The sequence below is a fragment of the Cibotium barometz genome, chromosome 5, assembly GCF_041138505.1.
Source record: "Cibotium barometz isolate CiBa-2024 chromosome 5, ASM4113850v1, whole genome shotgun sequence".
Taxonomy (NCBI): domain Eukaryota; kingdom Viridiplantae; phylum Streptophyta; class Polypodiopsida; order Cyatheales; family Cibotiaceae; genus Cibotium; species Cibotium barometz.
Window position 1 is genome coordinate 32222148 of NC_141050.1, and position 14995 is coordinate 32237142.

Here is a 14995-nt window from a genome sequence, read left to right on the forward strand (position 1 = left end):
TCATATCTATGCGGCTAAAGCATGCCAACCCATCAAGCTTATCAAGAATGTTATTCATGCATGGAATTAGAAAACTATTCTTGATAGTAAGCCTGTTCAACGCCCAGTAATCAACACAAATACGAATGACCCGTCCTCCTTTTGTACAAGGAGTACGGGTGAGCAAAATGGCGAAGAGCTTGGCTGAATTAAACCCTTCTCTAAAAGCTCATTTGCATGTTTCATAATCTCCTCCTGCTGCCGCGGCACTCACATGGTATTCAGGTCTGTTAGGTGGTGAACTACTCAGCACTATATCAATGCGATGATCCTTGGGTCTTAGAGAAGGTAGCTCCCTTGGCAATGCATCGGCAAAACAATCATTAAATTCAGCAAGAAAATTCAGCATCTCTTGAGTAAGAGTATCCACATGCACATCATTATAATCAACATTATCACAAACAAAAACCAAGTATTCGGAAAGACCCTTTTCTCATGGATTTATTAATATGTATGTGAGATACAATGGGAATAGAGTCTCCCTCCTTGCCCGCATCAATAACATGCATGTGGCCCTTATGCATAGAAGTGATCGTATTTGTCTTGTTATCCTAGCGGGATCAAGACAATGGTGCCATGGCTTGCCGAGCAATGCATCACAACCATTTAGAGGGACGACCAAAAACTTTTCATGATCCAAATAGCCTCAAATGTGTACACGCAACTTGCCTATGATAGGCGTAACTGTAGAAAATATGAAAGCAAGAGCAAAACTAGAAATGAAACAAGAACAAATGAAAGACAAAGAGTTACCTTGAGATGAGTGTAGACAAGACACAAGATTGATACATTCATTGATGTGACACCTACAATTTATAGGTGAGAAGCACAAGATTGAGTAGACTCACTTATGGGATAAATGTAGAGGTGCCACATGGCACTAGACTCAAGACACAAAGACTGAAACTAGACTAGAGAAATAGTACACCTAGTGTGCACTTATTTCCAACACCCTCCTTAAGTGGACACTAGGAGGAAGACAAAAGACAAGACGATAACATGACAAAAGATAAGACCAAGACAGAGAGACTAGACAAGGATTGAGAGACAAGCTAGAAGACAAGATGGACAAGACTAGAAGACAGACATAAAGACTGATAGACTGAGAGACAAAAGATCCTGAGACACCCCTCCTCAAGTGATATCCTCATATGGGTCCCCAAGAGTAGGGACAAGATGGATCTAAAACAAGACACAGTCAGATTGATAGACAGATAGACAGACAGACAAGACTAGATAGACAGAAGACTGACTGTAGACAAACAGATGGACCTTGAAGACATCCCCTCCTCAAGGGCAATCTCTGCCTCTTGGGTAGGGACAAGAGAGAGGTCAAAAAGCATAATGAGTAAGACACTAGAACCCCTTGACCTACATCATCGGTAGTCAAAGTGGTAGACAAGAAAGGTGAAGTAATCAGAAAGCCCATTCCTCATCATGTGAGGAATGAACAGCAAGATCTGCTGATGTAGATGCTGCAGCAACATTGGCTGAGGTAGATGCAGGGGCTGATGTAGAGGTTTTAGAGTAGCAGTCCTCCCGGTGATTATCACGGCCACAAATGGTGCATGGATGAGCCTTGAAGTAGTCCTTCTCCATATGATTAGTTTTTCCACAATGGGTGCAAGGCTTTCTTACCTTAGAACCTCCTTTCTTTGCTAAAAATGCAGTGTCAGTTACCTTTTGTTGTTTTGTTCTTTCCTCTTCTTGGAGAGCATTGATGATACCTTCAAGAGTAGGATTATTGTGATACTTGAAGGTAGTGACAAGAGTAGCATAGGTGTCAGGTAAGCTTTTGAGAAGCACATCAATAGCAATATCTTCGGAGATGGGGGACTTCACTGATGCAAGCTGAACCATAAGACTACGAAAATAATTGACATGAGAGGCTATAGTAGCTCCCTCTTGCATATATAGATCAAAGAATGAGATCATAAGTGCAATCTTAGAGTTTTTAGAGCGGGGTCCAAAAAGGGTATCCAAAGTGATCCATGCTCGAGAAGCAGACTGTATGTCGGAGATGTGATGAATGTAATCATCTCCAAGACCGAGCAAGATGATAGCATAGGCTTTGTCATTCTTGGCAGTGGGAGCATAAGTGATAACTTGCTCAATGTCGGAATCTTCGGGAGTATGATGAACAACATCCCAAAGGCCTTCTTTCATAAGATGGCACTTGATTTTGATTTGCCAAGTATGAAAGTTGGACCCATTGAATTTGTCGACAGACATGAGAGAATGGGTAGAAGATGCCATGTGGGAAGGTCTTACCTCTTGCTAATGAGGCAAGGGCAGTGTCTATTCCCTTACAAGATAGAGTTCAGTTTTGAATTAATTTTGAAAAAAAAAATAGAACTGAAAATATTGAAGCATACAAAGGATAATCCACTTTGGTTTTTCCCTCAAGTCTTCCACCCTTTCAGGGGTAACCCGAGAGAGAGAGAGAGAGCTGCGAACAAAGATTTTTGCAAATAGAGAGAGATGTAGTACAGGGGCACAATACCCAGAGAGACCGGAGAGCGAGCAGAGGTGGAGAATTTGTTGCAGAACCTCGGGCAGCTCTTGGAGAAGTGCAGCCTGTTGAAGAAGGTGGCGCAGAATTTCAGGAGCAGCACAGGGGCCAGGAGCAGGAGCAGATGTCGGGGCAGATACAGCGCAGAAGATGGCGGACAGAAATCTGCGCAGATAGGCAGCAGAACGGCATCTTCCAGAGCAGCTGCGCAGGTCCAATCTTGATGAAGAGGTATAGAAAGGGGGGGCAGCAGATGTAGAGGCTTGCACAGCAAATGGCGGGGCAGAAATGGAAGCAGCTCCGGGAGAATGGCGGGCAGCAGCAGGGTAGTGGCAAGACTAGAGGAGCAAACCTTGCTCTGATACCATGTAGAAAATATGAAAGCAAGAGCAAAACTAGAAATGAAACAAGAACAAATGAAAGACAAAGAGTTACCTTGAGATGAGTGTAGACAAGACACAAGATTGATACATTCATTGATGTGACACCTACAATTTATAGGTGAGAAGTACAAGATTGAGTAGACTCACTTATGGGATAAATGTAGAGGTGCCACATGGCACTAGACTCAAGACACAAAGACTGAAACTAGACTAGAGAAATAGTACACCTAGTGTGCACTTAATTCCAACAGTAACTTGCACCTCTTTGTCCGCAAAAGCGGCTTTCGCTTCAATTTAGGGTCCTAAGTCCCTTACCTCAATGCCCAAAGTGGCAGCCATTTGAACGAAGATAAAGTTATCTGTTGCACAATCATCAAACATGAAGAGAGCGAACTCGTCCTTAATTTGTCCCCAAGCTTTGCATACCACTCTCACATTACCGTCATGACTTGTATTTCCTTGTACATTGGGAACGGCATATACATTACCTTGGGCTGTTTGTCACTCTCATTCTTTTTGCATTACGGGCATTCCCTAAACATGTGATCTTTTCTTCCACATGCAAAGCACTTTCACTCTTTAGCATATAAAATAAAAAAATAAAAAATCAGTTCTGATTATATTCCAAACATAGTAACAAAAAAACCTGTTTCTAGCTTTCGAAACCTCAAAACTTCCAAACGGTTTTTAAAAACCTCGAAACCTCTCCAGTATGGCACTTTTGCCCAAGTTTTAGGTTTTGTTTTTTTCCCCTTGATTTTTCTAGGATTTTTTCTTTTTCTTCCATATCCTCATCATCACCTTCCTTCCCTCTTCTTCTCCAGCCTCCCTCCTTCCCTTTTCCATCTTCTACTACTTCTTTCACCTCTACTCCTCCTTCCTTCATTCTCCTCTTCTTCCTTGCTCTTCTTCTCCCTTGCTCTTCTTTTCCTTTTCTCTTCTTCTTCTCTCTTCTTTCTCCTTTTTCTACCTTCTCTTCTTCAATTTCTTAAGAGTCCTTGATTGAGCCACTTGTGGCATCTAATCAAGCGAAATTGCCATAATGCCTCACTGTCTTTGTCAAGGCCACGTGTGGGAGCTCTTTAGAAGGATGGTTCCCCGAGATGTGTGAGAAGAGACCATTTTTTCATCATTACACTATGTTTTTAGATGGCTACTATAAGTTCTTTAAGTATTTAATACTTTATGAAATTATTAATTTTTCAAAACCTTGCGGTTTCTTAACCGAGGGATGAAACCTTTCGAAACAAAGCCCCAGAAACCTCGGAACGAAAAAAACCTCGAAACGTTTCTCGTGACTATGATTCCAAAAGCAACGGCGCAAGATGTGCACAAAACCAATACAATGCTTACTTAGTGTGACAAAAAGCAGAAAAAGCTATGTACAAGGTCTATCAAGGCATAGAAGGCTCCACGTCCGCTTGCCCCGCTCCTCACAGGCCATGGACGGTCCCTAGATCTGGTCCCACTCCCCACGAAGAGCATGAATCAAGTCCCCCCAGCACTCTGCCAAAACTTGTATGGTGGGGGAAAGCTCAGCACCGAACACCTGAGAACACCTGGCCTTCCAAATGTGCCAGCCCACCATGCTCCCAATGATACTGACAATCTCCCCCCGAGAACTCGCAGTATCCTGCCCCATAGCAAATGGCAAGCTCTCAAGGCCGCCGATCTCACAAGTCCCCGTGGATATGAAATACCGTGTCCTCTGGATGAGCCTCATACAACAAGTGTCGCCCCCTCCCCGGAAGAAGCCAACAGAAAGCCCCCCAAGTCACAAAACCCAGGTCCAAGGCCACCCGCCGGAAGATCTTGCATGCTCCTCTCCAAATCAGTGTAGAAGCCGGGCAGGGCCGTATACAATGCCGGGGAGACTAAAATATGTAATCCGCTGAGGCCTCCACGAGTCCCACAGAGCCCGCCAGAATCTGGCCAAAAAATTGGCCCCAATCCCCTGATCACTCCACAGTCGTGCCCTCAAGGGAGCCCTCTCCTGCTGGCGGAGGAGAGACCTGCATCCAATCCTGGCTGTGTACTGAAAAAAAAAGGAGCTGGAGCTCTGTCTTCCTGAAAAGGTGGCCACTCCCACTCCCAAGGATCCCAAGCCAGCTCACCCAAGGCTCATCCCTCCCGCAACCATAGCCTCCACTGTCCCTCCTCGCCTGAAGGGTCAGGGTCCAGATGCCAAACCTTGCCCGTAAGAGCAACGACTCGAATCCGGTGCCACGAATGCAACTCTACCACCTTCGACTTTGGGGCAGTGACCCTTTGATGCCTGCCACCCTCCACCACACTGTAGAACGACCGCAAACAACCCTTTGTGCCCCTCCGAATAAGCAGAGGGACACCCAGTCTGGAAAACTGTCCCTGCCAACAAGCGTCCTCGTTCCCTGCTAGCGCCCACCCCTGCCGACCAAGCCAAGTGGGGGGGATGGCTGAATCAAACTCCCTCCTCCGCACACTGATGCCTTTGCCAGAACCCCCACGTGCCGATACAGTCGCATCATCCAACCACTAGACTGTGGAGGAAAGGCGACCTTGGGGAGCAGGCTAGCGCGTCTGTGAAGATATATCATAGAGAAGGTCTCCAAGCTCCTCCCCTCCATGGAGTACACTGTCAGATTCCTCCTGTAATAACACCTTCCAAGTGTGCAACCCTGGAGTCAAGCCTCTCACAAACAATTTTCCCAAAAGGGCAATGCTCTGCAACTCTGGATCCAGGATTCCCAACCCGACTGCAGATTGTGGCTGAATGATAGTGTGCCAGGCCACCCTCGCTCTCGTGTCCTGAGAGCCATCCGATCCCGCCCATAAAAAATTGCGGATCAACCGCCAGAGCTGAGCAATGCAAGATCTGGAGAAACACCAGCAGGAGGCAACAAACCAAGCCGTTGCCAATAGTACCTGGGCAGTCTGTCCCCTCTCCACCCAAGTGAAACCTAAAGTCTGGCCCCAAGCGCAGGTAGAATCAAGATCTGTCAAAAAGCCCATAGATTTATTCCAGTTGATCCTGGCACCTGCCGTGAGGCGAAAGGTGTCAAGAGCAGCTCGAACACTCTCCATGCTCTCCTCATCATCCTCAACGTAGAGAGCCATGTCGTCTGCATACTCTGCATCAAGAAGAGCCTGGCCAGACTCAATCCGCAAGCGCAGTCCGTGCAATCCTGTGGTTGCATCCCTCAAGTAGCTAGCCATAGCCTCTGCGAAAAACAAGAAGGGATAGGGGGCCAGTGGGCATCCTTGCCGTACCGACTACTCAAGAAAAAAGGCCTCCCCCATCTGTCCTCCTATAACATCTTGTTGCCGGCAGATCTATATAGTGCAAACACACCCGAGCTCCACTCCAGGGGGGAGTCCATCCGCTCCAGAGTGCCCTCCAAGAAGGCCCAATCAACTCTATCATAGACCTTCTGAAAGTCCAATAACAGAATCACCAAGCTCTGTCTACTCTGCTATGCCCACTCTACCGCCTCAAAGAACGTAAAGATGTTGTCCAGAACGCTGCGATCCTGGACAAATCCTGTCTGAGTATCATGCACAATATCTGGCAACAGAGGCCTCAACCGGACTGCTAATCATCTTTGCCAATGCCTTATAGGCCGTTGACAACAAAGTGATAGGCCGCCACTGCTGAAGCTCCTGTCTGTCCCCCCTTTTGGGAGGAGGCAAATCAACCCTGCTGCCAAACTCTCTGGCATACTGCCCGAGGAAAACATCACTTAAAGGCAAGGAGCAATGGCCTTTTCAGCCACTCCCAACCCATGATGAAAAAAGCTCTGGATAAGCTGTCCTCCCCCAGGCATGTCTGCCCCTCCTGCTTTGTAAATGCATCTAGCAGCTCAGTCTCTGTAAATGGTGCCATCGAGCCTCTCCCCATCTCTGCCGTGACACGCGGCCAGTGCACTCCCAAACTCTCTGCCTGGTTATCTCCACCTCAATTGTATACTCCTCTGCCATGAAGAGCGCAACATAGTACTCCGTAGCCATCCCCATAACCTCCTCTAGCCCTGTCCTGACCACCCCTGAACTGTCTCTCAAAGCTCGAACCCTCTCTCCAGACCTCCGCTGGCTATGTGTCTGGAAAAACTCCTTGTTCATCCTGTCACCCTCTTTAGCATATTGCTCTCTTTGCTCCGGGGTGAGATCAAACTTGTGCCTTTTTTTGGAGTTGTCTTTAGATGAAGTATTTTCAGCTTTCTCACCTCCTTTGGCATCTCTAAAGTCTCTTCTCAGTGGCTGTCTACCTTTTGCAGGTTTTGAACAGCCCTTTCTTGTCCTTTTTAGCATGCACATCCTTGTCGGAATGCTGTAGTTTTTGCTCGAATTGCTTGGTGGCGAGGGCTGAAGCAATTAGCTCTTGTAAACTTTGGCTTTTCTACATATCTACACCCGATCCAATTGGTAGAGGGGTAGCAATCCAGATTCGAATTTTCTCTTCTTTCCGAGCTCACTAAGATGCATAAATGGTGAGGCCTCCAAGTAGATCTTCTAAAGAATTTGTAACATAAGAATGCACTGATTTGTTGTCCTTTTGATCTATTTTGTTCCACTTGCGGATGATCTTCTTCACGGCATTTGGGGCAAAAATCGTGTATAGAATCTCTCCTTAAACTCTTCCTGAGAGCTGATGAGGAGAGCTTCTTAGTAATCCACCAATGTGAAGCCGATTCTTTAAGAAACATACTTGCATGGCGAGTCTTAGACTTCTTTGTAAAGTCTTCACCACTAAAGGCAATATCAAATTGTGTAATAAAAGCCATTGCCTTGCTTGCATCATACTCACCATGATATGTTTCAAATTTGACCGACTTGTCGCCGCCTTGAATTCCTTTTTCTTCTTGGCATGATGCTCCTCCAATTTTCCCTTTCCAATGAAGCAGCCCTTTCAACATAGTGCTCATCATTGGTATGATATGATGCATGAGCTCTCCGAATAGGTGGCCTTGGCAATAGTGGTCTTCCTACATGCATGTGTACATCCTTTCTTGCATCTTCTTGCTCATGAGAATACTCTTAAAGCATGAGTATCATGGGTTGCATGTTCATCATGTGCATCACCTGTATAACGAGAAAATTTCAGCCCATGTGTGGTCTCTCCACGAGCCAATTCAATAGACAAAGTCCTGCACAACGGTCATGTTCACCATGAAAGGCATAACTTGAATAAGCGTATCTTTCATCCTTTGACCCATGAGGTGAAGAGGCATGGCGAGAATTCAGCGAAGGCTCCTCTCCAATGACAAAAGATTTTATCTTGCGAGAATAGCACCATCCGGCTCTATGCAAGGCGGTTTCTTGAATTTCAGTTCACCTGCTTCACCCCCCAACACATCTCCGTTCCGGATGAGATATTTAAGGGATAGCTCCCTTGGCTTCACACCCATTGCAATGGAGTCAAATGTGTGGTCCACCATACATTCAGCTTTTGTCGCTTCAATGAGCTTGCGAACCTCTAGATTCTTGTGTAGAAGCCTCAATTCCTCTTTTTTTGTATGTAGTTGTCTTCACACAGCTGAATTTCAGCCTTTAATGCACTAGGCTCATCTTCTTGCATGATCTCTTTGCCTTTGGATGGCTGCCCAACCCGTGCATAATCCAAAGCACATGATGTAGGTGCATATCTATCATGCATAGATTCCGAGGCATGTATATCACTTGGAATTTGGCACTTCACCACTCCTTGCTTGGTTGTCCATAATATCAAGTGCAATATTTATGCGGTGTCCAAGCCCACAAGATTGTTTCCCTGTTGAGGAGAAGGAAACAACCGTGCTCTGACACCAATGTAATTCACCCAATTGGGTGTGAGCACTAATTGGGCAACTCTCGTAAATAATTCAAACTTGAACACCAATGTAATTCACCCAATTGGGTGTGAGCACTAATTGGGCAACTCTCGTAAATAATTCAAACTTGAACACTTTGAAATGGAAACATCATAAGATAGAGACAATGCTGAAAACAGCACAACACAAAGACAATCTCACAACAGATTGGTTGAGATTTCCCCCTTACTTGGTCTGAATTTCTTGTAAAAAATTTTCGTACTTAATAGAAGTCTCTTTTCTGGGTTTTTTTTTAAATGACACCACACTCGGGTCGTAATTGGACCGACACCCGCCCTTCCTTCCCCCCCAATACCAAGCATATTATTGGAGTATTTTGTTTTCTCCTCCAGTGATCCTTCCCTGGCCTGGCCCCCAAAGGGCTACACCATACATAGCCGCTGGTTGTACTAGAGTATCAAAGAGCCAGCACTTAGTGTGGGGTTCTTGGAAATGTGCCTCGAAACACTCTCTCCATACGGGCTAGGGAGGCATGCCCCCTTGCAAGTCGGTCAATGGCAGCTGTGGTGATGCAAAACAAAGGGCCTATAAAAGTGACTCCTAGATACACATACTTGTGCACAATCTCCACTAGGGCATCTCTGTACATGAAAGAAAATTGTGAGGCGACTGCATAAGATGTGTCGAAGACCATAACCTTGGTTTTGCCCAAATTGACCCAACTTGACCGTAAGGTCTCTCCCTGCAAAATCTGTCCAATGCGTTTAAGTGTTTCTGTAAACCCTCGGCTGAATCTGAGATCAAGACAATGTCGTCAGCATATAGCAATATGGGCACTACTGTTTGAGCCAATGGTGAACCTCTACCTCCGAAACTATCCACAAATACGGCGATCTCATCAATGTATAGGCCAAAGAGTGTAGGTGAGAGTGGGCAGCCCTGCTTAACCCCAATAGTGCTACATATATCTCCCGAGGTCCCACCGGGTGCACGTACTCGGCCAAGTACTGCCTCATATAGTGCCATCACACCCCATATCATCTCATGTGAGAACTGGAGCTCCTGCAAGCATCCTATATCAGATGAGATCAAAGGACGGAGTCAAAGGCTTTGCGGAAATCCACAAAGTAGCAATACACATGTCTCTTTGAGGACCTCGCCTCCTCTATGATAGCCCGTAGAGTAAAGATACGGTCCAGCGTGGAGATGTTTCTCCTGAAGCCTGCTTGGCCTGATGCTATGTTTCCCATCCTCTCTGCCATAGAGCTCATCATGTCCTCTAATACTGCTCCATAGATTTTGGCCATTGTGTGACCAATCATGATAGTCCTGTAGTTACCTGGGTCCGGAAGATCTCCTACTTTGTTGATGGGGACAATGGTGTTGGTAGTCCAGGAGGGTAGGAAGCCTTCACAGAGTGCTCTGTTAAAAAGACTGGCAAGAATGGGAGCCAATACGTGGTGCCCATGGGCAAAATGTTCCATGCGTAGATCCTCATGATCTTTTGCTGATGATGTAGGCCTAGGGATGTGTGACATTTGTGGTATAGGCTGGTTGGGCACATCATTTAGCTGTCGCGTATGGGCTTCCTAGAGGCTAGGATCTGTGATAGGTGTAGGTGCTCTTTTTTCTTCCAGAATGCGCCAAGCTTCTGAGTTGTCCTCGCTCAAAAAGAGCTGGTATAACTCTTGTTCTCGTATGGCCAGAAATGCCTGTTTCTTTCGGTGAGTGAATGTATAGAAGATGTCTTGCATCTTATGTGCTGAAATCAGCCCATGTTCCCTCTCGCGTAACAAGCGAAGCCTGGTGGTTTTGCACTCTTCATCATACCATCCATTCTGGGGTTGGGATCCCATTGGCAAACTTGCTGTGGACCATGTGGTGTAGGGGAAGTTGTCGTGGGCAGAGTCATGGATGATGAGGGAAAGTTGGGATGTGATGGTGGAGATAGGGAGGAATAAGTCGAAAGCTGAAATGTGGCAGAGAGGTGGTCAAGATCATGATGGAAATGAATCCAGGTGAAGGTGGTGACAGGGGGTGTGGGTGTGGGCGGTAAGATAGGGCATGAGATTGTGAAAGAAAGTAATGCATAGTCAGCTAGTATGGGGGGAGGAGGGATGGTGAAGTCTGAGATGTGTGGTATAAGAGCGAGAGATCCGATGAGGTAATCGACCGTACTAGTGCCTCCCCCGTGCGGAAAAGATGTAAGGCTGTCCAACTGCGGCCATCCGGACAACCCATTATATATAACCAGCTCATGCATAGCCCCCATCTCCAAGAAGTGTTTACCATATGATTGCATTCCCCATATCCTGGTTGGCCCTCTGGAGGCCCATCTCAGCCAAGTCAATTTCTGACAACATAATGGCATCTCCCTGAAAGTCATATGTCTGCACTTGTTCCCCTTTTGTCCGTGCATTAAAGTCTCCTAATAGGAGGACCTCTCCTTGCTGGGAGAACTCTGCAATGTCTGCAAATAATGGCGCATAGGGAGTCTCCCCTTTCTCTGTCAACCTGCATGCATATTCTGATTTCTTTGGTGGGAAGTAGCATACTGCAATATGCATCACTCTCAAGCCAGGCCTGGCTAATCACATCCACATAAAACGAGCCTCCTCATTGTGTCTAACCATTGTGAGCATGCCTCTCAAATGAGGGCAAAACAAGCATGCCACTCCTCCCAAGCCACGCCCCCCGCCCCCCGCCCCCCGCCCCCCGCCCCCCCCCAGTGGTATGTGTTTTGTCCTCTGAAAGCTGATTCCCATGTATAACCCTCCACTTTGGGTAGCCCTCTCTCAGGACTTTGATGTGTTTCTGTGTAGAAGATAATATCCCTATCTGTGTTAGTCGCTATGAAGCCTCTTGACCATAGAGTTCCATTGCAATTCCATACTCCCATCCTCAATGCATCTATGGTCTCATAGGCCCCGCACCGTCATGTGGGGCATTTATCCATGATGATGACTCGGTCATCATGATAAACGACCCATTTTCCTGCCTTGCGGGCTTCCATAACCTGAACCATCCCGTCTTTCATGTGTTCCACTTGTAGGGAGGTGAGGTCATCTCCAAGGTATATTTTGGTGGCTCGGAGGGTGGCCCTCTTCTTCAAGGAAGCCAAACGAGACTCCGTATCTTTGAACTTGAGGAGGAGAGGCCTCTCCCTCGTCAAGTCCTTCTCGGCTCGCCAAACATCTACAAAAGGGGTGTTAGTGAGGCCCATCTGTCTACATAAAGTCTGACCGTCCTCTTTTGGTGAGTTGCCCGATTGCAAGCCTGTTACTCGCACATGTAGAGCCCTAGATTGGCAACGCTTCTCTTCCTCAAGCGTGGCCGTCATGATGGATGTGGCATTCAGGGTGTGGACTGTTTTTTGCTTTTTCACAACCTCAACCCATTTGTAGGTTTCTCCAACCTCTTCTTTGGTTGCTTCCATGTCTTTTCAGAGGCCTGCATGCTCCTCCCGGAATCCTGATTTAGCCTCTTGAATCTCTGCTGTGATTGCCTTCTTAGCCTTCTCTAGTTCCGCCTCAAGTTTGGCATTGGCGTCTCGCAACTGGGCAATCTCTAGAGCAAGGGCTTCTTGTGTAGCAATTTCTCCTTCCTCTTTGCCCCATGCTTGTGCATCTCTTCCTTGCATAATTCCATACATTTCTCCATGCATGCAGCCAGGCATGCGTCCTTCCATGCTTCCATCTCTTGTCACATCTCAGCTTGCAGCAGCTGGTTTGTACATTTCCTCTTTGCCCTGAATCTCAGTCCTAACAACATGAATCTCCTTTTGATGCTGGTTCAATGTCTTGTCTATCAGTTTCTTTTGGTTTGAAAGGACCTTCTGAGCTTGTTCTTCGATCTTGTTCACTCTGTCTTCAAGGGGGAGCACCATTGTCACAATCACCCAACTCAAGCTGTGGTCAAGGACATGGGAGAAGACAGGAGCCGGCTCGATGCGTGATTGGGTAAGGGCGGGAGTGGTTTCTCGTTTCTGGTTCAACCATTAGTCTGGGGTAGGGACATTCTACATTACTGTGCACAGAGGGGGAAGAGGGGGGGGGGGGGGGGGGGACGGACATAATGGGGCTGATGGGCAGTGTCTAGGGCAGAGGGCGATGGGTGAAATAGGAGCAGAGGGCGGCGGCGATGGGTGGCGCCCAGAGCAGAGGGTGGCCGGCGAAACGAGAGAGAGAGAGACTATGCCTTCTCCTACCCAACTGAATAACAAAGAGAGAGAGAGAGAGAGAGAGAGAGAGAGAGAGTTCTATTAACATCTACACAACATGTTGTAAGTGCCACCGGTACAATGATACAATGTCAGGGACTCAAAGAGGGTCCTTGACATCTATGACTGTATGAGAGAGTGAGAGAATTTAAATTTAAGGAGAAAAACTAGTCAGAGATACCCTGAATATCATGATTGGTTATAGCATCTGCCTACAAGCCAACACATTTATGACAAGTAACAGATTTCTTAAATCACATTAATATTGAATTATAATCAGCCCCATCAAGACAATGTTTCCCCCAGTCACCACACTAGAGAGACTATGGAATAAAATGAAGGTACTCACATATCCAATTCGCCATCCCATCATGCCATATGCTTTTGAGAAAGAAAATATGTTCACGATGTGATCCCCTTCGATGCAAGAATGTTTAAGTCCATTGTACATAAAGTACCTGAAGCATAAAACAATTAACTTAAATATAGAAAACGGATACCTCGGCTACCAAGTTAGAATTAAAGGATTAACAAATTACATTAATTTAAAAAACAGAAGATTTCTCTTAAGAAGGATAATATTGTGGAGAGAGAGAAAGAAAGAAAGAAAGAAAGATATATTAACGTCTGCAAAAGGCCAAAATTGGCCTATGAGACAAACGAGTAGTACAATGATGTTCCTCCAGTCATCAAGAGGAAAATGTGGAGTGAGAATAAAATGTACAAGTATGACAACACGACCATAGGGGACTCAATGGTGGTGTACAAACGAGAGGGTGTGGATGGAGTACTAGGACTACCAATGCATCTCTATATGCTGAAGGGGTGATACAAGTATGATATGAATTGAAATGATATATTAACGTCTCTAAGAGGCCATAATGGCCTATGAGACCAAAATTGAGAGTACATCTGAAGTTGGTGTCTCATCAAAGAGAACAACTAAATGAAACTAGAAAGTACAATAAAGTGATTGTCCTACAATGATAAGAACTGTAAGTAAGACTCCTAGATGATACTGAGTAGAAAATATTGGAAAATGTATATCAAGTAGATCCATGTATGCTGATCACTCGAAGTGCTGTGCTCTCCTCAGATCAAATATCTCCGCCATGGGGCTGTCTAGAATGGAGAGGTCCTAGAAGCGAAGTAGAGAGACAGAGAGAGAGAGAGAGAGAGTTATATTAACGTCTATGGAAGACCCCAAGGGCCTATGAGACCAAAAGAAATACAATGGTACCATGGATATACTCAGCCATGGAAAACTGAAAGAAAAAGTAAAAATGAAAACATCTGAGAGTACATGTGATCAACAAATGATCCTGTGTAGAGTGAGATATGCTGTGATCAGCTAATGTCGATACCCGCTTCGGCCAGAACCGATCTGATAGTGGAGTGAATGTCAGGCCTCTCTGATGGGAGCGTGACATGTCGGCGGAGAACCTCACGAATCAGTCTCTATGTGGTGGAGGGTCCTAATGCTCTGGATTGGCGACGTCTGGCTCGCAGAATGGATCGAGCTCTCTCACTAAGAACTCCTCTGGGGCGTGGGTACGGGTGGTGGGCTCTGATGTTGTAGTAGAGGAACTGTTGTGGGCAGTAGATTCCGATGTGGATGTATGTACCACAAAGGAATCTGTGATGGCTCTCTGTGAGGTGTCCTGCTGGAGCCGGGGCTGTCTCTCAACATGCTGCCTCAACACTACATCCCTGTGTCGTCTAAGCTCCATCAAGTACATGCCCAAGAACCTCTGATCCTCAAATTGTATCACCCGTGTGAGTGGTCCGAATCCCTCTTGGAAGAGGCAATGGAATCTCCCCCGTATCTCATAGTAAGCCGGGCAATTGAGCAAATAATGGGCCTCATCCTCTACCGCTCCTGAGATGCATACTATGCATGTTCTCTCCTCATGTGGGATATCCTTAGCTCTACCAGTCTCTACTCTGAGGCGGTGGGAGGATACCTTGAGCTGGCCGATCGTGATACGCATGGCATGTGAAATATGTATCTATATGTATCCCGAAGTCTCAAGAAGTGATCTCTCTAGAACTCACA

General features: G+C 46.2%; 1 protein-coding gene across 2 annotated transcripts in view; it reads right to left on the reverse strand.

Annotated features, from left to right (window-relative positions):
* Positions 1–14995, reverse strand: part of LOC147638364 (aromatic aminotransferase ISS1-like) — a 102723-nt gene that overhangs the window by 5357 nt on the left and 82371 nt on the right. For both annotated transcript variants that reach the window (XM_086798293.1, XM_086798294.1), the window contains exon 8: positions 13289–13397. In XM_086798293.1, the coding sequence (XP_086654419.1) occupies positions 13289–13397 (109 nt within the window). The remainder of the gene's footprint in view (positions 1–13288; positions 13398–14995) is intronic.